The sequence below is a fragment of the Hemicordylus capensis genome, chromosome 1 (genome assembly GCF_027244095.1).
Source record: "Hemicordylus capensis ecotype Gifberg chromosome 1, rHemCap1.1.pri, whole genome shotgun sequence".
Classification (NCBI taxonomy): Eukaryota; Metazoa; Chordata; class Lepidosauria; order Squamata; family Cordylidae; genus Hemicordylus; species Hemicordylus capensis.
Genome location: NC_069657.1, coordinates 70,032,199 through 70,055,360, shown reverse-complemented (window position 1 = coordinate 70,055,360; position 23,162 = coordinate 70,032,199). Strand labels below are relative to the sequence as shown.

At 46.0% G+C, this 23,162-nt stretch overlaps 1 protein-coding gene across 3 annotated transcripts in view; it reads right to left on the bottom strand.

Moving 5' to 3' along the window:
* BAHD1 (bromo adjacent homology domain containing 1) overlaps positions 1–23,162 on the bottom strand; it is a 92,692-nt gene that overhangs the window by 8,354 nt on the left and 61,176 nt on the right. For all 3 annotated transcript variants that reach the window (XM_053283495.1, XM_053283494.1, XM_053283493.1), the window contains exons 3-5: positions 8,515–8,876; positions 5,946–6,105; positions 2,806–2,882 (exon numbers count right to left, since the gene is read on the bottom strand). In XM_053283495.1, coding sequence (XP_053139470.1) covers positions 2,806–2,882; positions 5,946–6,105; positions 8,515–8,876 — 599 coding nt within the window. The remainder of the gene's footprint in view (positions 1–2,805; positions 2,883–5,945; positions 6,106–8,514; positions 8,877–23,162) is intronic.

Genomic DNA, 23,162 nt, shown 5'->3' with positions numbered 1-23,162 from the left:
AACAACATGGGACAAACCCTTCAAGGAAACTCTTAACCACCGAGTCTTTAAACAATGAAGCCCGAGTTGACAGGGAATGTGCCAAAATGGCAGCCAAATGTACCCTAAGGGACAAAAGCTTTAGACCAGACTCCTTAAGGGAAAGCAGATCTGTACATACATCCTGCACAGAGGGGTTAAACGCATCAAACCCATGTAAAGAAGCAAAAGAAGTGAGTCCACTTATGGTCATAGGATTTTCGCGTGGACTGCTTTCTGGCTGCAAGCAAAATGTCCTTGGGCCTCAGTGGGAAGTCGGCAGGACCTTTCTGGCTGTCAGCTGAAGGGGCCGAACATCCGGGTGGAGCACCCAACCTCCCTCCTGTGACAGCAGATTCGGCAGAGTGGGGAGGGGCATCCAAGTTACCGCCAGCCGCTGCAGGGCCAGAAACCAAGGCCTCCTGGGCCACCAAGGGGCTATCAGGATGGCCCTGGCCCAGTCCACCCTCAGTTTGCTCAGCACCCTTGGAATGAGGGGGAAGGGAGGAAAGAGATACATTAGAGGGCCCATCCAAGACAGGACGAAGGCATCGTCCAAAGAGCCCTTGCTTTCCCCTCCCCTGGAGCAATAAAGGGCACAGCGAGCATTGTCCCTGGAAGCAAATAGATCCAGAGCCGGAACACCCCACTTTGCAAGTACATTCCTAAGAACACCGTGGTCCAAGGTCCATTCGTGGGAGACCATCATCATCTGGCTCAACGTGTCCACCTGGACATTCCGGGAACCCTGGATGTAAACTGCCTGAGGCAACACCGCGTGTGCCACACACCAGTGCCAAAGGTCCAGGGACAGGAACAGAAGGCTCCTCGAAGACGTGTTGCCTTGTTGATTGATGTAGGCTTTCACCATCATATTTTCCGTCTGGATCGTTACTGAGCAACCCGCAATTGCTGGCAAGAATGCTTTGAGTGCACTGAATATGGCCAACAACTCCAAATAGTTGATATGCCTGGTCCTCTCCCTGGGGGACCAATGTCCACTCAGGTGAAACCTGTCCAGGTGTGCCCCCCTCAACTGAGCTCCAACGCATTGGTCGTAATCACCCATCATGACCAGGAAGCCTGGAAAGGGGCGCCGATGTTCAGATGGTGAATCTTGGCGCACCATGCCACAGTCGCCCGCACCCACCGAGCCGGATCCCGAAGGGGATCGAATACATCCAAGAACCACCTTTGAATGATGCGCATTCAAAGGCATGCTTGAGGAAGCACGTAAGTGGTGGCCGCCATATGCCCCAACAAGTGCTGCACCAAGTACATAGTCTGTGGGCCTCTGGCTAGAAAAACGGAGGCCAGCCTCCTGAGAGTATGTATGCGGGTGTCCGGGAGGAAGACCTTCTCCAAGGCCGCATCAAAAATCAGCCCTATGAACTGTATCCTGCGGGTCAGTTCCAGATGAGATTTCTCGAAATTGATCTGGAAACCCAGAGCCTGCAAGGTATCCACAACCATCTCGAGGCATCCAGGACCGTTTGTCTGGTGCTCGCCAGGATGAGCCAATCGTCCAAATATGGCAGGATCTGTAACCCTCATTCCTGCAAGAAAGCCACCACTGGGGCATTTCTTGAAGTTTGTCGTGCTCGGCATAAATGCCATAGGCCGGCTGGCCACCACGCTCCGTCCCAGCTAGGACTGGAGCTCCAAAGAGAGAGAAAACCCGTGAAAAACAAAACATCAAGAATAAAAAGCGCAACTATGTGAAAAATAAGAAATAAAGGAAGATAGAAAGAAAGCAGGAAGAAAAACAACAAGGGGATAGATATTAATCCTACTCGTTGCCGAGCTGCAGATTCCACGATGTTGACTGAAGAGTGGACGACGAAAGACTGAGGGGATGAGGAGTGGCATAGCCGCATATAGCAGCTGGGGGCAAGGGTTCTCGCCCAAAGCTGGAGAATTGAGCTTGTTAGGTTCCAACGAGGTCTCTGCACAGGCACATAGCCCATTAGTGTAAAAGACAGAGACCACGTCGAAGAACCTGCAGTTTCCCCATAACTGTGCTATTAACCAAAGAGTAAGATTTTTAGATATATTGTTATACCACCACCCCATCCCTGTATTTACTGTGCAATAAAACAATACAGAAATACAGTAATACAACAGGCACAGATCTGAGGGGGAAGTCCAGTCTTTAATGAGAATTCTACTGTGAACATGTACACTTTTAAGGTCTGGTCTTTTGCAAAGCTTTTGAGTCATGCAAAGTGGGGAAATGACTGAATTAGGATATGAACTAGTATCAGTTTCTAAACCGGTCTGACAAATCTTTCACAGCATGTGTTCAAAGCTGTAGAGGGTTGTTTTTTGTTTGTTCTTAAATGTGGTTTTTAATTGATTTTTATTTTAAAAAACCACCTTCATCTTGTCTGAAAAACATACATTATGACAAAGCAATTATAAAATCATTTCCTCGTAATAAAACATTTCCCTCCCCCTCCCCCCATCTACCTTAGAGTTGAGTGTAAAATTGTCAAGTTTTGGGGGATGAAACAATGGGGGAGGGTTGTCATCAAGTTGCGGGGGACAAAGCGGCAGAGTGGTGGTCAAGTTTTGACAGTCCTAACTCAGGTTACTTTTCAAAATATATAACTTCACTAAACTAAGCTGGTCACATGTACAGAAAGAGGTGGCCTGACTAAACAAAAGCGAACTTCAGCTGTTCTGAAATGCCCAAGGACATGTGTAGAGTTACTCTCTTTCCTTCCTGCCAAGAAGTGGCTCTACACCAACCTTTGCCTTAACATCACACAGACAAGCACAGCTCACCTGATGCATGCTAGGATTGCGGCCTCCCTGAGTGTGCTCCGGTCTGTAATACCACAGGAGGCTCATCATCAGCTCCCCTGAAAGATGATAAGGTACATTAAAAAAATAATAATTCCTTACTACTAGAGGCAGGCAGAGAAGAAATTCCAGCACATCCATTAGCTGCAGGATAAGCTAGTCTTCACAAGTGCAATGGCCAGTGTGGACACCACTTAGTTGAATTTATTTATTTAACATATTTTATACTGCCCAGAACTTATGTCTCTGGGTGGTTTACAACCAAATAAAAACAAAGATAAAATGTTAATTGAAAACAAAACAAAACAAAATTTAAAACACAGCAATTTTTTAAAAAAAAATAAAAATGATATTCTAAAAACATTAAAACAATTAAAACAGTATCAGTTATGGCAATGCCATCTTAGTCCTCGAGCTGGCCTTTCCCCCACCCCAGAAGGCTTTAGATTGTCTGTCCATTTCCTGCTCAGAGTACTGGGAGTGGGTGGGGTGGGGGAGGCATCTTCATGGTATGACAGAAGCCGACCCACCCCAACCAACAATTTTAACCAGCCAGCGTTTCTTCAGATTTACAGAACCATGATCCCGCTGAGCTCAACTCCAGAGGAAAATCAGCAGGATGTGGTGAAGGCGCTTCCCAAGAGTGCTGCACTGCACTTGAAGTGTAGTGTGTGGCTTCACTCTTCAAATTATCAACCATGAAGGGTCATAATTTTTCCAAAGTGGAACGGTTGAAGTCCAAGTCAGCTCAGCTTTGAGAAACCATCTTGGCCCTGGCTGCTTGGGCTTCCTTCATGTTGCTGAGATTCTCCGGGTGGTAAATGAATGTATGGTGGGAAAGGAACGGCAGTGGCTGGCTGTATGGTTTTGGAGAAAAACAACTCAGCTGTGGCTCCAAGTATGATCGAAGAACTCCTGGATTCCAACCTTCCCTCTTACTAACAAAGGCTGTTAGAAAAACCCAGGAATAATTGTACAGTATCCCTCCTTTGTCACACACTGGAAGAATCTCATGCTTTTTATACAGCAGCTCTTGGACTCTAACTCTGAAATCTTGCTGCGCCATCTCCAGCAAGTGACAGAATTCCCCCCTCCAACTCCAGAACTAGATTGCTGATGGCGCAACAACCCCAGTTCATGAAGAAAGCCGCTACTCAACGCCCCAAATTATTTCTCTTCTTCTTCTGCCCACCTGCAGTGCAGCAGAATGCTAGCTGCTGGTAGCAAGACTATCAAGCAGGCAGAAATCAGAGCTTTATACCATTTCCCCGTCTGCAAAGAACATTAGCCTAATTAGAGGTTCATGACATTCTGGCTGCTACAAAATCACGTGGGAGCAGCTGTTGCTAAGATGTTAGAGTCAGCAGAATGGTACAAGTGTTTCCAGGGCAAATATTCCCAAGTATTAGGGCTGAGCCAACAATCAGAAATCACAGCTCCAGAGACCGATATGTGAACTAAGTCAGCTCAAGGATCGCTATATAAAGCCTCTCTTGCTGTATCTCCTCTGCACTGCAGAGATGACCACTCATTGGATGCAGTGCTCTGAAATAGGTGAGTGAAGCAGTTTTGATTGCAAAGGGATGGCCAACTTCTTAAGGCGGGATGGTGGTGTTTTGGTCCGCGGCCGTAACATTATCACCCACCCCGCATTCACCTTGACTGGAGAGGCTCTCGCCACTGATGCTCAAGAGCCCTCCCACTGTGTTAAGGGAGGGGATGATTCTGAGGCCTTGGCGACACTGCAGAAGCCTCAGTGGTGGCCTCATTTAGGGCCAGGAGGTGTGCTTGGTTAGTCTCCTGACCAAATACAGATTAGTTAATGCAATAATATTGCCAATAGCCACATATGGCTGTGAAACTTGGACTATGAAGAAGGCAGATAGGAGAAGGATGGAGGCTTTCGAGATGTGGTGTTGGAGGTGACTGTTGCGTATCCGATGGACAACAAGAATTACTAATAAGGAAGTTTTAGATTGAGTTAAACCAATAATATCGCTAGAAGCTAAGATTACCAAACTGACATATTTTGGTCATGTCATGCAAACTGATTCACTCAAAAAGACAATTATGCTGGGAATGATCAGCGGGAGAAGGAGCCCGGGATGGCCTTGTACTTGGTGGCTGGATATTATAAAAATTAAAGGAAGCTGTACGAGATAGGATGGCATGGAGTGCATTGATCCATAGAGTGACCGAGAGTCAGACACGACTAAACAGATAGAGAGAGGTGTGCTGGGCAGCTCTGAAGTGCTGCTGCCTCAAGTCTGGCCCCAGAGGAGGCCTCCAGTTATTGCAGCACCTTCCAGGGTAGCCTCTCTTGCCATGCAAGGCACCTGCTGGGTCAGGAGGGGTGTCTCATGCACTGCACAAGGTGCCTCTACTAATTCTGCAGACACCTTATGTAAAACGAGAAAACTGCTCAGATGTCTGCATGAACCCTGGAGTTGGGTGAAATGGGGGGGCTGCAAAAAAGAGAGAGAGAGAGAGGGGGGGGTGGAGCCCAGGGCAGGGGTTAGATGTGGCTTGCCAGATGGCTCTCGCTGGTCAGCTTATCTCCACGTCTGGAATCACCAGGGTCTTCTCTCCAGGCCTGACCTCAATTTTTTTCATCATCATAAAAACAATACACTTGCCTGAATAATTTGCACATGGTTTAACCAAAGCTATTCTTTGCCCCATGGGGACCTCCAGCATGGCAAATAGACAGATGGATCCCTTCTGCCATCTTATAGTGTGGACAGCCTTGTTAATACATTGCATTTTGGATGGCCTTGTTAAGACAGCCAGTGTGGTCTAATGGTAAAGAGTTGGACTAGGACCAGGGAGACCTGAGTTCAAATCCCTGGTCAGCCATAACGCTCACTGGGTGAATCTGGTCTGTCACTAATCTCTCAGCCTAACCTACCTCATACCCCTCTGGGCTCCTTGGAGGAAGAGGGGGATATAAATGTTGTGCAGAGAGCAAGAAGGACAGGAGGACCTTCCCCTTCTAACTTTGCAGTTCCTATATAAGCAAATGCAGTTTTAGCTCATTGAATGAGCCCCATCACATCCCTTGCCATTCCTCCCCAGCCTTCAATGCAAGAGATCATCATATAGTCATTTTGCCAATCCAATACCTGTTTTGGGGTCTTCCCATAAAGCAGATATCTTTGCCACATAAGGCATCGACTTCTTTCGCGGCCCTGATTTCAGGAGGACTGTGTCTCGGACCCGGATGATTTCTCCATCTCTCTCCACAGCCTGGTAACTCTTCCGAACAGCTGGCTCTGGTTCATTCTACAAATATTGACAAGAGAGCGCCAAGAGGAAAAAAGTGAGGCTGCAACACAACATTTAGAAACCAACACCAGCTTCCTCTAATTCACCTACACCCAAGAAGAAAGCTCTCTGCCAAAAAGGGTGTGCCTTTGCTGCCAGAGAACGCATGGAGAAGCCGCAGTGTACAGAACCACATAATGCATCTTCCATCTCAGCAGGTTAATTTCAGAAGCAAAACAGACTGCTCAGTTAAAAGGCCACGATTATTAAACCTACGGAGGGGGAAAAATGTTCCAAGTGACTTCCGTTTGCTCACACTGGTTGTTAGGAAAGCAGTCCTGGAAAAGGTAGGCAGCTTTAGTGTTTAACACTGCAGTCTTGCACTGAGCCACAGTCCCCATTAAGATAATGGGTGGGCTGGACCTTCTCTGGGGCAGAAAAGCAGACAGTGCAGTCCACTTATAATGGGATGCTTCTTCCTGCAACACTGTTCAAGATAAGGGCAGACATTCACTTTACTCCTTTTTATTTGCAAGCTGAGAGTCCAAATGGAGAGTATGGAAACTGGTTCATGTTGTAATGTGGAAATGGCTACACTAGTAATGAGTCAGCTGACCTGTCCTTCAAGGAGAGAGAAAAGAGAGCTGCCAATAAGGCTAAGGGTTGCCATCACCCTCTTCACCTGTTGCTCTTCTCCAGTTGGAACCAGGCCCTTCCTTCCCTCATATGTTAGTAGCACCCCCAACTGACCAAGTGAGCAGAGGAAGCCATCAAGGTAAAAAGACTTCACTCCCCCCAAAGACTTAATCCACATTCTCACGATGAGAACAATCAAGGTTAAAGAGTTAACCATGACTGGCAAGCCCTGTACGCTCCGAGGGAGCATGTTATGAGAACCCAGAATTTCCTTACAATTGGATCCTGGTTAATGCTGGTTAGTCACAGCAATTTAAGTGGGATTGCCCAGAAAATTCCAGGTTCTCACAATACCGAAGTGGGCTGGGCGATTGTGACTAACTCTTTAACCACTTTCATTCTGGTTGTGAGACTGTGGCCTTATTGTTTTAATGGTCTTTTGTTATTGATTTTATACATCACTCTGGGAACCTTGCTAGTTAAAGAGAGCGGGAAATGCTTTATAACAGGCACTCCCAATCAGTGTTCTTTCTAATTTTTTTCATCTGTGGGTGGAATGAGTTTTATTCTGAGAGGCAGTATCAAGGCAGTGTGTGCACATGCATTCAGAGTGGAACCTTCCTGATTCAACCTGAGCATGATCTAAAATTAACTGAGCAGACTTTTAAAAACTTGTCAGTGCGCACTTGTGTGCACGCCTTAGAGGGAACTCTGCTCCCAATCTTGGGTCCCCAGATGCTGTTGGACTACAACTCCTATCCTCTCCAGCCACAGTGGCCCTCAGCAGATCATGAAGAACCATAGGAATGAGGAGAGCTGGTCTTGTGGCAGCAAGCATGACTTGTCCCCTTAGCTAAGCAGGGTCCACCCTGGTTGCATACAAATGAGAGACTTGATGTGTGAGCACTGTAAGATCTCCCCCTTAGGGGATGGAGACGCTCTGGGAAGAGCAGAAGGTTCCAAGTTCCCTCCCTGGCATCTCCAAGATAGGGTTGAAAGAAATTCATGCCTGAAACCTTGGAGAAGCCGCTGCCAGTCTCTGTAGACAATACTGAGTGAGATGGACCTATGGTCTGACTCAGTATATGGCAGCTTTCTATGTTCATATGAATAAGTATAACATACTAGCTTCCCCCCTGCTGCCCTTGTAACAATTGCCTTGATAAGAAAGCCAGAATTCAGGAAAAAAATTGTTTAGCACTATAGCACTTACATTTACATTTAGCACTATTAAATAACACAAGGCCAGTCTCTCTCTAAGGAGAGGGGATGGCTGTCTCCCCTGGTATTTGTCCCTCCTACTGAAGCACGACAAATTCCAGATTTGTTGTAGTCCAGTGTTCATACTCCAAATACCTTATTTCTACAACCTTTCATTTTTCTTATTAAGTATCTGTTATTCTGAACTGTCCTAATCTTCTTCCTGAGAAAAATGCCTTTTGAAGAACTTTCTGACTGTCTTGTGTTTTCAGCAGAGTCCACAAAGTTGCAAGGGCAAGCAATGACGGGCCGTCTTGCATCACCATCCCAGTATGCCACATGGCATGTCGCTGTGCTTGCTAACCAGGCTCTGAATGCCCAAGGCTGACCAGCAGTTATTGGAGCCAGAAGATTCTCCCAACACAGAGAGGCAAGTGTGGGGATTTCTGGCCGAGAGCCAAAGAGACTTTGACACTAACAAGCTTGGCAAAACCTATACCCTTTTGCTTCCTTACCTTCCTTTGCTGACTTTACTATATGCCCAACAGTTCTACATGCACACAGAAAAGCAGCCATTGGCACAGTGCTTACCACAACGTAGACAGCCTTCTCAGAGGCTGCTCCAATCGGTATCCAGCCATTTGTGGCTCTCCTCCGGTTGATGCGCTGCTGCTTTGGATGAGAGTGGCTCCCGACTGTTTTGCTGTCCGACACATGTAAACAGCTGGTAGTATTACGGAGGCCAGATTTAGAGCCACTGGGGGGCTTGGAGCTCTGTGGGCATTCGCGGGCCAGAGTCTGGGGCTCCGAGTTGGGCGTCTGCAGATGAGGAACAGGTTCTGCAGCTGGTGGCACGCTGGGTACCGGACATCCTGAGAGTGGGTGGGCAGGTGAAGCAGGGTGCCCTGCCACAGGGATTGTGAGGCTCAGCTGGTCCAGAGATTTGCAGCTGTCTACAAGGAGAGGCAGGGTGGGGAAAGGGGAAGACACGGTGCTCAAGCATGGTCATTTAGGGATAAAATGCAACCTCTGAGGATTATTGTGATGATTCATAAGAGGATGGATTGTAAAGCACTCCTGAATGACTAAGCATGACCATCTGAAGCAAAGTATTGTACTGCAGAGTATCTCGCTGTTCATAAGGCTATAAGAATGGCATTCTAGTTTTAGGACATAACTTTGGGCTCCTTGTCCAGTTCTCCTCCTCTACCACCACAACAGTTTATATAACAGGTCACCATCCAGAGCTAGAACTGTCGGAACTTCTGGCCAGTCTTAAGAATCAAAGCTGCTGCTGCTTCTTTATTTTTATTTTTTTAGTGTTTTTGGTGCATCCCCCGCCCCTTAAAAGCAAGATTCTAGTTCCTATGCTTGTCAAGTAGGGAAGAGAAATGCATGAACAGCTTATGACAGGGTTAGAAACCAGAGTCAGTCAAAATTGTTGCCTACGAATAGTGGTAGGATTCTTGAACCTATTAATGCTCCCCAATTCTGCTTTTCTTTAGCTTCCATATAGATAGCGCCCATATTGTTAGTTCATACTCCACAGTTTGACCAAACATCTCTCAAACTCACAACACAGAGCAAGAAGACTCCTGTAAACCAGGAGACTACAAGCAAGATCTTTAGGATTTAGTCACAATCTGTTGGTTTAGCCGAGAACGCTTTCTTGTGTTTGACATTCATGCACCAATAGCAAACACCTGGGATATGTACATAGCATGGTGGCTGCCACTGAATGGGCATGGCTGCTGCCATATTTCTGTCCTATCTACAAAGTGAATGGGACAGTCAAGTACCAAACCAATATTAAGATTTTTGCATTTCATCCGGACACCACACACAGAGCTGAATAACCAAAGGGCTCTGATTTCAGCTTCTTAGGAAAAATGAGAAGAGGAGAATGATTGAACTATTCTAAATTAAAACTGAAGGCTGATTCCCTTAGGGGAACTCAAGTAGTTGCTGCTGCTGAGCCATGAAAGTAGAAGGGTTTCTCTGTTAAATTAAGGTTTCTGAGTAAAGGACAGCACTCCGCTTCACAGCTGAAAACAGGCTTCTATTTGTCAAAAGTGCTGCCTACTAAGAGGTGCGGTAATTTTCAAGAACATGCACAGACAGAGTCTGCAGACAACCTTTGGCATCTTACCAGCGACAAACACCTCAGTGTAAAAGAGATTGAATAGCAGGAAAAATGGGCGGAAAGGTATTTACACCTGACCAAAACAGCAGGACGGGAGCCCCAAATTTGAGAACAAGGGTGCATCAGGAGTAAATTGGCCCACACGTTTCATAGGGATCAATCAAGAAGCCCCAGGCACTCTCTGAAAAGGTGAAAATGTTCCCAGAAAGGGAAAGTGGCGATGCAGACAGGTCCCTGCGCACACATCGTGCCTTGAAAATCCAGGCAAATTAAAATAATCCACGCCACAGCTTTTTGCAGTGGGAGACTGCTGCCCTCTGCCTCCTACTCTGCAAGCTGTAAAAAAGAGAAAAGCTATGGAAATCTTCTCCTCTTAGAGATAAGAGAATTAACAGACAAGTGGTATTGCTGACCTGTGAGTACCACAGCTGTAAAAACAAGTGCAGGTAATAAATATGACAAGATCTTTTAGTGTCCTGATTCTTACGGGCACAATCACCTTCTCAGGGCTCCCTGAATTGACTGCCTCTTCCTTGCTATTCTAATATCACCAATACAAACAGCAAAGAATTCCTGAAGCCAAGGAGGGGCTTAGGATAGTCTGCTGCTAACGGAGCAAAGAGGCACCTCTTAAAGTGGCGATTCTCTCTTATATTTAGCAGAGTGAGAGCAACTGGCCCTCTCTAGCCCTAGAACAGTATCCCTTCAGTGGCTGTTGCTGGTGTTCAATCTGAAAGTCGGAGAGGAGTTCTAGTCTAGTCTTCTTCTTGGGATCTAGTGTTTTTGTTTTTGCTTTAAACACACACACACACACACACACACACGGTCTTAAGGATGCCAAGACTGAGGTTGAATTTTGGCCTCCTGGATGGCTTAGGAGGACAGAGGCAATTAAAAAGTGAGCAAAGGCAACCTATACTAGCTATACTAGTATAGTATACTATAGGATACTAGCTATAGCTAGTATAGGTATATCCTATAGCTAGAAGAAATTAATCACCACTTACTGTTCTAGAAGCCCAGTACTGTAATGTCCCCTGTTAATTTAGACAGATTTCAGATTATTGGCCAAGGTAAGCGAGACAATAAATTTATGTTGTCTATTTGGTATCCTGTTTGTGTCTTGGTTCACAGGCAACACACCAGCCATATCATTGTGTTACATGAATAAGCCCTGAGCTCCAGTGCCCCCACCCCGCTTGCCACTCCCAATTCTCTCCGATTTCTTGTTCAAACGTAAGTAATGCACGCATTATGTTCAGCGCTTGTACGACAAGTGTACAGTATACCCAGGTACAGAAGTACACTTCCTATTTGTACCATGCACTTGAAGGGTCTGTATCCAGGTTCACTTTTAAAATGGACACAGGTACAATCATTCACACAAACACATACATGAGTGTCAGGGGCGTAGCAAGGTTGGAGTGGGCCCAGAGAGAGGATTTTAAAATGCCCCCACCCCCCGCCTGAAGCGCAGCTCATGAAGTAAAGAAATCTTAAATGAGGCTGAATAGTGGTAACAAAAAGCATAGTAAAATTTATATATATATGATATATATGTATAACCTATATGCCACAACAGAACATCATCCTAAATTATTTTTTAAAAGGTTTTGTAAATTGTGGATGATGCAAGTCACTTAATGGTAGTAGAGAAAGACATGCTGTTCTGGTAGCTCCAGGTCTTAGCACCCACATCCATTTTAGAGGATGAATACAACTGAAGGAAGCCCGGGTGGGTGCGCGGCTTGGGTAGTCAGTCATGTGACTAGCCTCTGGGGGGCCCCCCCCAAGGCAGTGGACCCCCAGACAACTGTCTCCCCTTGCCCTATTATAGTTACACCCCTGATGAGCGTAGAGACATCTGTATACTTGTACAGCATGTCTGAATCAGGCTATAGCCCCTGGTGGTGCAGTGGTAAAACTGCCGCCCTGTAACCAGAAGGTTGCAAGTTCGATCCTGACCAGGGGCTCAAGGTTGACTCAGCCTTCCATCCTTCCGAGGTTGGTAAAATGAGTACCCAGAATGTTGGGGGCAATATGCTAAATCATTGTAAACCGCTTAGAGAGCTCCGGCTATAGAGCGGTATATAAATGTAAGTGCTAAGTGCTATTGCTATAGTTTGCCGTTACATCTGAATCAGCAAACTACCGTTGCACATGCCCTCTAAGCCAGAATTTGTGGTTTCCAATTCTGATCAGGAAGGCGAGTGCAAACCATAGTTTCTTGGTTCAGACCAGGAGTGTAGCCACCATTGGACAAGGGGGTGAGGAATGTCCATGGGCTGCCAGGGTCCTGGGGGGGGGTCACCACAGCACCCCTAGCGCTTTCCCCAGGGAACCCCTTCATCCTCCTCTCAAACCCAGCCTATGAACTTAGCGTCCACTGGCTGGGAATGATGAATGGCCCTTCACCCACTCCCAGCGGTGAGTGCTTTGTTCGCTGGCTGGGTGTTCTTTCTGCTCTGAGCAGGAGAAAGAGAGCACCCAGCTGGCAAACAAAGTGCTCGTGGGTGAGAGAGGGGGGATGTGGCCTGCTGGTCCCTTCCAGCTTGCAAGCACTTCATTCACTGATAAGTGTTTTCTCTCTCTCTTGCAGGGAGGGAGGGAGGGAGAAAGCAAACAAGAAAGAATTTGCTCCTGGTGCTGGCTACGTTTCCTGCATCAGCATGCACCTGACATTGATGTAAGGGGCATAGCTGCTGCAAGCGAGTGGCAGTGGGGCAGCCGCAAAGGTTGGTGGTGGCAGCTAGTCTCTGAGCCGTCACAGAGCTTGCTGTGCGACTGGTTCAGATGCTACAGCAAACTATGATTTGCACTAAACAGGAAGGAGAGTGTGTGGGGGGGCATTACCTGCAAATCAAGCCCCTCTCTGCCTTAAGCAGAGATATCGGAATGAAATTAGTGTGCATGTTCAGGTAGAATTCTACATTTTAGCCTCGAGCACCAGCTTGACCCTCAAATCCATTTTAAAGGCTGGAAGATAAATGCAAAATACATCACAGTACAATATTTGAAGGGAGCCCTCTCAAAAGTATGACTTAGCAAAGCAGAATGTTCAACTAGGTACTCAAGGCAGCACCAAGCCATTGAACTCCTGTGTACAATGCAGCTTACTTCAACTCAGCTTTGGGTTTTCTGTTTTTGGACAACTGAGCGGGGAAATGAAACAACTCTACATCCTTAAAGAATTATGCCTAGAAACTGTTGATTGGCCGGGGGTTAAGGACAATGTCTGGGCATCTGAGTAAGTCACAGGTCACATACAAGTAATCACCAGCCACTGATAGATGTTCAAAATGAATTTCCAACCAACAAGTCCACGTGATACTATAAGCTAGTAATGAGAGGATGTAGGTGGGGAACGCTCTTGTAATAACCCTGCAACAGCCAACTCAGCCTCAGAGTCATGATTAGTTGGGGAATGGCTGCATCATCTCCTCTCCTGTATTGCATCTTATGTGGATCACTATTGGCAGAAGATGAATGGATCATATTATACAGCTGCAAAAACAAACAAACACAAAACCACGCGACCTGCCCAATCTCAACTACGGGACTAGCAAAAGCCTAAACATGATTAAGAGTTTGGTCCATTATTCAGTGGCTAGGAGCCACTGATCTAGACAATTCAGCAAGCTCCTTCTCTCCACTCTATAATGGGGTGGGCATCTTGGCTCTTCAGCTGTTGTTGAACTACAACTCCCATCATCCCCAGCCACAATTTATTGCTCACCCCGGTCTATAACCTATATGCCTGCTTGAGAAGAGCAAGGAAACATGGAGGATGCTGCATTTGCGAATAACTCAACCTCACTATATATTTACACCAATGGATTAGTGATGGGCTAGAACAGGTCAAGCAATTTAGCTGGGGGTAGGAGTAAGGTCTCCTTAAGTGGTGCAGCAGGGAAATGCTTGACTAACAAGCAGAAGGCTGCCGGTTCGAATCCCCGCTGGTATTATATTGGGCAGCAGTGATATAGGAAGATGCTTAAAGGCATCATCTCACACTGTGTGAGAGGAGACAATGGTAAACCCCTCCTGTATTCTACCGAAGAGCTCTGTTGGCGCCAGGAATCGAAATTGACTTGATGGCACACTTTACTTTACTAGGAGTAAGGTGGGAAGGAACCAGAAGAGACCCCAAATCCCAAACAGATGGTGTGAAGAAAAATATAAAAAATATCCAGTCTCTCAAAAATTCAAGAGCTTGGGATCATTCAGTGATAAGCAGCAGGTTTTTGAGACAGAAGACATACTTCACACCCATAAGACAAAGCTGCAGAATTCACTACCAAAGAATATTGTCATGACCATAGTGCTGATATAAAGGGCTTTTTAAGAAGCATCAGATGAACACAGGTACAACTGCACAACTGAAGCTACATGAAGTACAACCTTCATCTTGAGAGTGTACAGTGATGAGCATCAGCTGCCGTGACAAACGAGTGACAGAACCATCTTGCCCTGTTTCTGACCTCCTTCCGGGCATCTGGCTGGCCAGTGACAGAGAGTGAATGCTCAGTTAGGTAATCTGATCCAGCACAACAATTGTAGCATTTATAAAAAAAGTTCATCATAAGGCTAATTGGCAGGTCTTCCCTGCACAAAGTAGAATTTAGGGCTTCAAATTAAACCTTTTAATCTACAATTGCTCTACCCTTCCCCCTTGAATTTAAACTTGGAACCATCGGTTACTTGCTGTGGTGTTTCTAATGATTTTTTTTGCTGATAAAGTCTCTCATATTCAGGCCAAACTGGATTCCACAGTTACTGCAAAGTCTACTGTGGAGGTGTCCAGCAACTCCTCTAATGGGATTAGATTGGATCATTTTCAGTTTGTGACTCCTGAGGAAGTGGACAAACTGCTTCAGACTGTGCGTCCTACAATCTGTTATCTTGACCCTTGCCCAACTTGGCTTAGCTCATCTGGTAATCATAATATCAGAGAGGGTCTAGTAAATGTTATAAATATTTGTCTGAGGGAGGGCAGGATGCCTCCTTGTCTTAAAGAGGCTATTATTAGACCACTTTTTAGGAAAGCTGCATTGGATCCCTCCGAGTTAGCTAATTACAGACCTATTTCTAAGCTTCCATGGTTGGGCAAGGTGACTGAGCAGGTGTTGGCCTCTCAGCTCCAGGCAGTTTTGGATGATGCAGATTATCTAGACCCATTTCAAGGCTTTTGTATGGGCTACGGGGTTGAGATTGCCTTGGTTGGCCTGATCAATGATCTCCAAGTGGCTACTGACAGAGGGAGTGTGACTCTGCTGATCCTTTTGGATCTCTCTGTGGCTTTCAATACCATCGAACATGGTTTCCTTCTGGACTGCCCAAGGGAGGTGGGATTGGGTGGCACTGTTTTACAGTGGCTCCGTTCCCACCTCTCTGTAGATTCCAGATGGTGTTGCTTGGAGACTGTTCTGCAAAGCGAGAACTAAAGTGTGGAGTTCCACAAGGCTCCATACTGTCTCCAATGCTCTTTAATATCTACATGAAACCGCTGGGAGAGATCATTGTTATCAATATGCTGATGACACCCAGATCTATTTCTCCATGTTGACCTCATCAGGAAATGGCTATTTAATATCTTCCCTTAATACCTTCCTGGAGGTGGTAATGGACTGGATGAGGGATAACAAACTGAGGTTGAATCCAAATAAGATGGACGTACTGACTGTGGGGGTTGGGACTTGAGAGATGGTTTAGATCTGCCTGTACAGGATAGGGTTACACTCCCCCTGAAAGATCAGTAACACAGCTTGGGAGTGCTCCTGGACCCCAAGCTCCCCTTGGTTTCTCAGGTTGAAGCAGTGTCCAGGAGCGCTTTTTATCAGCTACGTCCATTTCTGGAGGTAAATGACTTTAAAACAGTGGTACATATGCTGCTGACCTCCAGGCTTGACTACTATGATGCACTCTACTTAGGGCTGCTTTTGTACATAGTCTGGAAATACAACTGGTAGAGAATGCAGCAGCCGACTCCAGGACAACATGAAGGGGCCACATAACAACGATTTTAAAACAACTGCACTGACTGTTGATATGTTTCCGGGCAAAATATAAAGTATTGGTCATCACCTATAAAACTCTTAACAGCTTGGACTCAGGGTGAAGAGGTCTGGTTATGGTTGCTGCCGACCTGTCTGGGGGCGACCTGGGACCGGGCTTTCTGTGTGGTTGCCCTGGGGCTTTCCCTGCCGAAATAAGAGCATCTTCTTCTTTGTTTGTTTGTTTTCAGGAAGACCCTCAAGACTCACCTGTTCTTGTAGGCTTTTAATTATAACTAGCTGGGCGCAGAGCATCTGTGCCTCTAGTTCGCCTGTTGCCACTTTCTCTCCCCACCACCGTTTTTTGCTTGCCGCCTCCTCCTCCTCCTCTCCCACCCCCACTGCTGTCGTTTTCTTTGGCTGGCTGCTACCATTCACTACCATTTTCTTTGCCTGCCGGCCAGCTACCAACACAATTTTCTTCCCTGTCCCCATTTCTATCCAGGAAGCGCTTCGCAAACTCTCATGAGAGCTGCCATGCATGGGACTAACGATGGGTATGCATTAGATAAATATATATAAAGATTTTAATAATTTGTTTTAATAGCTGTTTTATGCTATTGTTTTCATTGTGTTTTGTGGCTTTTAATCTGTGACTTTTATGTTTTAAATTTTTTACACTGCCTTGAATTGAATATATCAGGCGGTATAAAAATATGATAGATAAATAAAGAGAACTCTGGTTTCCCTTCACAAGCCTCACAAAATCACCACAACAATATATCCAAGCTAGGAAATACTTTTTCCACACATCTCTCAGAAGACAAATACAAATTGATCTTGCTTAACTCTGAATGCAAGTCCACATCTGTAAGGCAAGCATATAACCTAAATATTTCACATTTAATATCACCATGAGACTCTCAAGCCAGTCAATTGTGTAGTCAACTGACACTGGTCAAATATACTGTAAATATTCCACAAATCCCAAGAATGCCACAGTGTAGGTGGCAACGTACCTTTAAAAAATTTCATTATGGTGGTTGTTTTGTTGTTTTTTACATTTTATATTCCGCTGTTCCTTCAAGGAGCCCAGAGTGGTTAAGTACATACTTAAGTTTCTCCTCACAACCACCCTGTGGAGTAGGTTAGGCTGAGAGAGAAGTGACTGGCCCAGAGTCACCCGGCTAGTTTCATGGCTGAATGGGGATTTGAACACGGGTCTCCCTGGTCCTAGTCCAGTGCTCTAACCACTACACCACACTGGCAGTTTCACATGTTCAGTTGACTGGCAAGCAAGTCTAGGGGCAAGGACAGGGGAAATAGGATACAGGCCCTTTACCTCTTCTACCATGGAAGATGCTCACTGTCAGTCTCTTGGTGCTCTCCCTGATATAACCTCAAAGATAGCTCCATACCAGAATGAGGTATATTCCGGAAGGGGAAAGTGAGGTAATCACACCCACAGCCCCAGTTACTTATGATCTGACTCAGTAATAGGTGGTGCAGAGATGGTTGCAACCACCCATGTGGCTCCCCTCTCCTCTACGTTTTGTGCTGACTAGAAGGATGCAAATGCTTGTCAAATGTAAGAGGCATCTGAAGGCAGGGCTCCCTGGCTAGTGAACCAATTAGCAGCTGTCCATGGTCCAACGATTACTTGAACCTCCTATTTTATCTAGGGTAAAATGACATAAATCTTTTTGAGGGAATTCATCACTTTTACAAAGATGATAATTGATTAGGTTATTTTCTTGCATTATTTCAAAACAATAACTATAGAACTAAACATTCTGCATAATAAACTACAACTAGCGAAGTCCTTGAAATATAACATAACCTTGCTGACTTGAGGCACTGCTCTTCATACAGACTCTGCACTGCGGGCAAATAGGCACTGACTTTTTGAATCTGGTACGTGATCACTGCAATAACCCCTTTTTGCAAGTAAGGCAAATGAAGAACATAAATTTATCCAAAGAGGAAACACTGCGTAATGATAGCAAGTAGATATTTATTAACATAAACAAAACTCTTCTTCACATGCTCCCTTTTGACTTGCAATATCTTCCTGGAACAAGTAATAAAGCCCATCTCATCCCATAGTCCTAGTTTAAACACTTCCTCCATCTACCTAAGATTGCCCAGCAGTTTAATTGGATTAGTTATCCTTTCCTGAGAATCTTAAAACTGTTTCACAGCATGACTGTGCACAGCCAGAAAGTGATTCCATAGAGGCAGCTGCCATCTCAGGTACAGGAAATTATGCCCCTGTATTGACTAATTCTGTAAATAACAGTTATTACTAGACAGAGAATTTTATAGCCCTGCAGTTTTTCTACTAGCTGTACCAGTGTGGAATTTCCTAACACAGCAAGTGTGAGAAATGTTTTTAAGAGTTGGGATCAACATTTTACACACTGCAGGCAAAAGATCCAGAATATATACATATAGCTAGAGCACAGCTACGCAGAAACTAGCAATTAAGGCTGTCTTATATAAAGCCAGACTACCGGTCTATAAAGCCCAGGTCTGTCTACTCCACCTGGAGTAGACAGTCCAGTTACCTGAAATATTTTAACAGGGAACACCAGGGACTGAAACTGGGACTTAAAAGCATGTGCTCTACCACAGCTATGTCTCCAGAGGCGTCCTTGCATAGTTTCAAGACAGACACAGAAAAACAAAGGAGGAGGAGTCAGTGTGTATATCAGAAATCTACAACATGAAGTGTGCAGCCATGCTGTCAGAGGAGTGGATTACTTTGCAGGCTTCATTGCTAGGTGTCAGGAGGTCCAGAATTGGGCTTCTGTGTACATCTCCCGGCGCCCTAGAGAGGTGCACAGTCTGGCCCTGCCTGCTCCCAGAAGGACCCGGGAGTTAGACAGTGCTGGACACTGTAGCTGGATGTGACCCAGGGAGACTAGCCCAGGAGGGAGCGCAGCTGCAGTTCCTTGCTTTGTAGAAGTCCAAACCGGGGACCCTAATATCCAAAGACAGACTCTCCCCTATAGAAGCTCTGGTGCTTGAGACCCCAAGGCAAGGTGGCCATGACTCTCCCTTTACCCAACCAGGTTATTGCACGCCTGACCTTGGCGCTCGAGTCATCAAGTCACGGCTCATGAATACAAACCTTCAGAACCAACAAGCTACATATACTTAAACTCAACATTTTACCTCTGTCGTAGAGGAAATCCTATCTTCTTGACTCACTACTACTCTGAAACCCATCGTTCTCCCCCAGGAGTCAGCCTCGGCAACTATTAACCAAGTTTTTCAGGGTTTTTAATCTGTTTTGAATGTTTTAGCTGCAATTGTTTTATGGTGTTTTATAGCCTCTGTTTTTAACTGCTAATTGATTTTAATTGTTTTGTTTTAATGTAAACCGCCCTGATAAATAAATAAAGTGTGCCTTCCCATGAAAGATGCAGGGCAAAGCCCAATGGATAACCCTTCAATCATTTTTCTGGCCAGGGACATCCCTTGGGTGTCCCTTTCAGTACAGGTGACCCCCACAAATCAACAGAACCCCAGCAGCTTTGGAATGCCCCACTCTTTTCCTGAAAGTGGCCCCCAGCAGTACAGGGACCTGCCCTCTTTTCAGAGTTTACTTCCTGGTTCCCAACAGCTTCCTGACATTTGCATGGTTGGTCCACCCTTTGCTCGTAAAGGGGAATCCGCACCAGATTCCCCTTTACAAGCATCCCCTCGAACCAAACCGGCTCGCAGCCTGGCGGTCTGGTTCAAATCCAAATCAAACCACCAGAATCTGTTCCATGCACACCCCTACCTGCCAGTTCTCTAACTGATCCCTCCTCTCTTCAAACTCTTTCGGGTTTCCTTCCTCCCAACCTCTGGTTCCTTTGACTGGCTTCTCTCCCCGAACCTTCCCAGGTTTCTTCTGCTCCCTGCCCCTGGTCCTACCTCATCTCTTCCCTTGCTCTTTCCCCAACTCATCAGATCTCTCATTTCCTCCACTAAGCAGACCATCCACCACCACTTCTCCTCCCTGTTCCTGCCTATATGTGGCCATAGTCACATATTCACACACTCATAGCAGAGGTAAAGCATTAAGCCCCGACACATGTACATCTTGCGTGTCTCATTAACACTAGTCAAGCCTCTAGTTTGGTACTCAATAAAACAATTTATTTCAGCTGAAGTTTAAGCCTGGGGTTGTGACTTTCTTGGGAAACTGCCTCATGCTTACAAGGTCCCACAAGGGGATAGAAGGTCCCTCTCTTAACAGTAGTGCCTTTTGAGCATTTTCTTTTTCCAATAAGGGAGCTGCAATTCAGCCAAGAGCAATTTTAGTGAGAGGGGCACAAGAAGCAAGTAGGTGATACAGAACAAGGCATCTCATTCAACTTTACTTCTCCACTCAACAATTGGCCTCCCCCTACTGGTCACACAGAGTGCTTGTACATGTGTGGCTTTTGAGTGCCCCCTCTGGACTGCAGCCCCTTCCTACCACTTGAAAAACTGTTCTGCAAGTCAGGGAGACTTCTGGAATGCCATTAATGCACCCTGAGGCCAAGAAATAGCATAGCCCTCAGTACACTAGAGAGGCACTAGACTGCATGTTGAGGAATCCTCAAACCCCAGCCATAATCCTTAGTACAGGCTTGTAAACTGCTACCAGCCTAATCAACAGAGTGGAGGAAGAGTCCAGGCAAGGAAGCTTTTCAATACATTTTGTCTCTTCAGGCTCAATAGCCAACCAGTGTGTGTAGACAAGTGGGCTAGTAACATTTGGGTACCTATTCTCAAGGCTGCTTTATCATCATCTCTTTCTTTGTCCTCTTCTGTTGGTAAATTACTGGCTTCTCAGCAAAGGAAAATGGGAGAAGAGGATGTTGAGTGTGCAGTATCTTGCAGAAATATTACTGGCATACCTGCCCTTACTCCACAAACTAGAGAACAGTACCCACATAGGATAGTGAGGGACTGCACTGAATTATACCATCTGGCTACCTTATTATTTATTTATTCGATTTCCTTGGTGCAGCATGGGCCCAAGTCCATAGCCATGATGTTTTCTGGCTCCCCTGGACTGGTTGTAAATTCTATATACAGATGCTCTAGAAAACTGGCACCATCAGGAAGCATGCTTGTTGAACAGGCTGAAAGATATTTCAAAATTCTTAGATGCCAGAATAATTTTTTCTTATGGAAAAAGATGTTTCCTAGATACAAGCCCAGCTTATTTAAATCACACTTTTCAAGATCAAGACAATCCTTGCATAAGACGTCTACCGTCTCTTTTGAGCCATTTAGATAGGCTAGATTATAAAGCTAAAATAAGAGTATCCTGGAGAGAAAAAGTGTCAACAAATTATACACCCCACCCACCCCACCACGGGCCAGTTTCTCTCCTGACAAGAGCGGAGTAAGTCCTTGCTGACAGAAATCTCCAATCAGATGTCTGGGAAAGAATGCCCAGCTACTCAGTGATCTTCACTGTATCAACTATGCAACTCAAATCTTCCTAATGAGCAGTGGTTAGTGTCAGATTGGAACCAGGAAGCCCCCAATTCAAATCCCCACCCAGGAATGAGCTCACTGCGTGTCTCACTCTCTCAGCCCAACCTACCTCACAGGACTGTTGTAGGGACAAGTGGGTGGGGGTTGAAGTAGTGAGAAGGAAGAACTGAGTATGTCTCCCTGAACTTCCCAAGTTATATAATCCTGAAGTGAACAGGGTTTTCCCCACTCTAGCCAAAATGGCTTGTAAACTGCAGCTTGAGAGGCAGCTGGACAACAGCATGAGATATACAGAAAGAAAAAGCAGAATTCCATTCAAATGAATTTTTAAGGGAGCTGAATGAACATCATAACCCCACAACACTTCTCTAAATGCTTCTAGGGGTGAGGGACATTCAACCCCAATCAGACATACAACATGGAAACCAGGGGCATAAGGACCACTGAGCAAGCGGGGACGATTGTCCCCTGGTTACCAGGGTCTGGGGGAGCCATCAAGGCTGCCCCTTGCAAAGGGCGCCCTCTTCCACACCTAGCCGGTGAATGAAGTACTCACCGGCTGAGAGTGCGAGGTATGCCGCTCTCTTCTCTAACCAGTGTTTCACTGAAACACAGGCTGTGTTGGGGAGGAAAGCCCAGCCAGCCAGCGTTTCAATGGAACACTGACTGGGGAGGGATGGGAGAGGGTCCGAATGGTCCATCTCCTGGGTATTAGCCCTGCCCCTGCATCTGACATCAGATTCAAGGGGGCGGGGCCAATGTCAAGAACAGGGTCCGTCAGCCCCAGCAGAACTTCCCTTTCCCCATCAGCGGTTTGTAGAATTGCTGACAGAGAGCTCCTTTCTTTGCCTCCTCGAGAAGGCAGGAATAGGAGCTCCATGAACTGCCGATGGGAAGAGAAGCTCTTCCGGGATTGACGGGCCCTGTTCACTGGCCCGCTCCCTTGCGTCTGACATAAGACACAGGGGGTGTGGCGGGGGGGGCATACGCACAGTAAAACCTAGAGGACGGGGGAGCCGCTGGAGAACTTTGTCCTCCGGCTGCAACAAAGCTCCCTATGCCCCTGATGGAAACATCTGTCACCACTGAAGTGGTGTTTGCCTCTTCATATGAACACCGCTTTAACTGTGGGTGGGAGACTGACAGGGATGACTGTCTGGGCCAGGGCAGGATTCCCACCCCCGTTTTTGACCCTCTACTTGAGTAGAGCACCTTTTGTGTAACATCTGCAGAGGACTGCTACTTCTAAACACCTATATCACAGGTGTCAGGACTGGATAATGGGGTATTTGCACTGTGGGAAATTTGTTTGCATAGACTGAAAAACCTCATGTACCCCCTACTTACTTGCAACACTCTTCCCTCTAACAATGAGACACTAAGTATGATGCAGTCATCAGCACTACTGGAAAAGGGCTGGAGAAAACCATATTTAATCCCTACTTTGTCATGAAGCTTACTGGATGACTATGAGCCAGTCACTATCTCTCAACCTAATCTACTTTATAAGGTGGTTGTGTGGTTAAGATGCAGGAGAAGAGCATGTATGCCACCCTGAGCTGCAGAGAGGAAGGGTGGGACAAGATTATGAACATGCCTCCTAATCCACTTCCCACAGT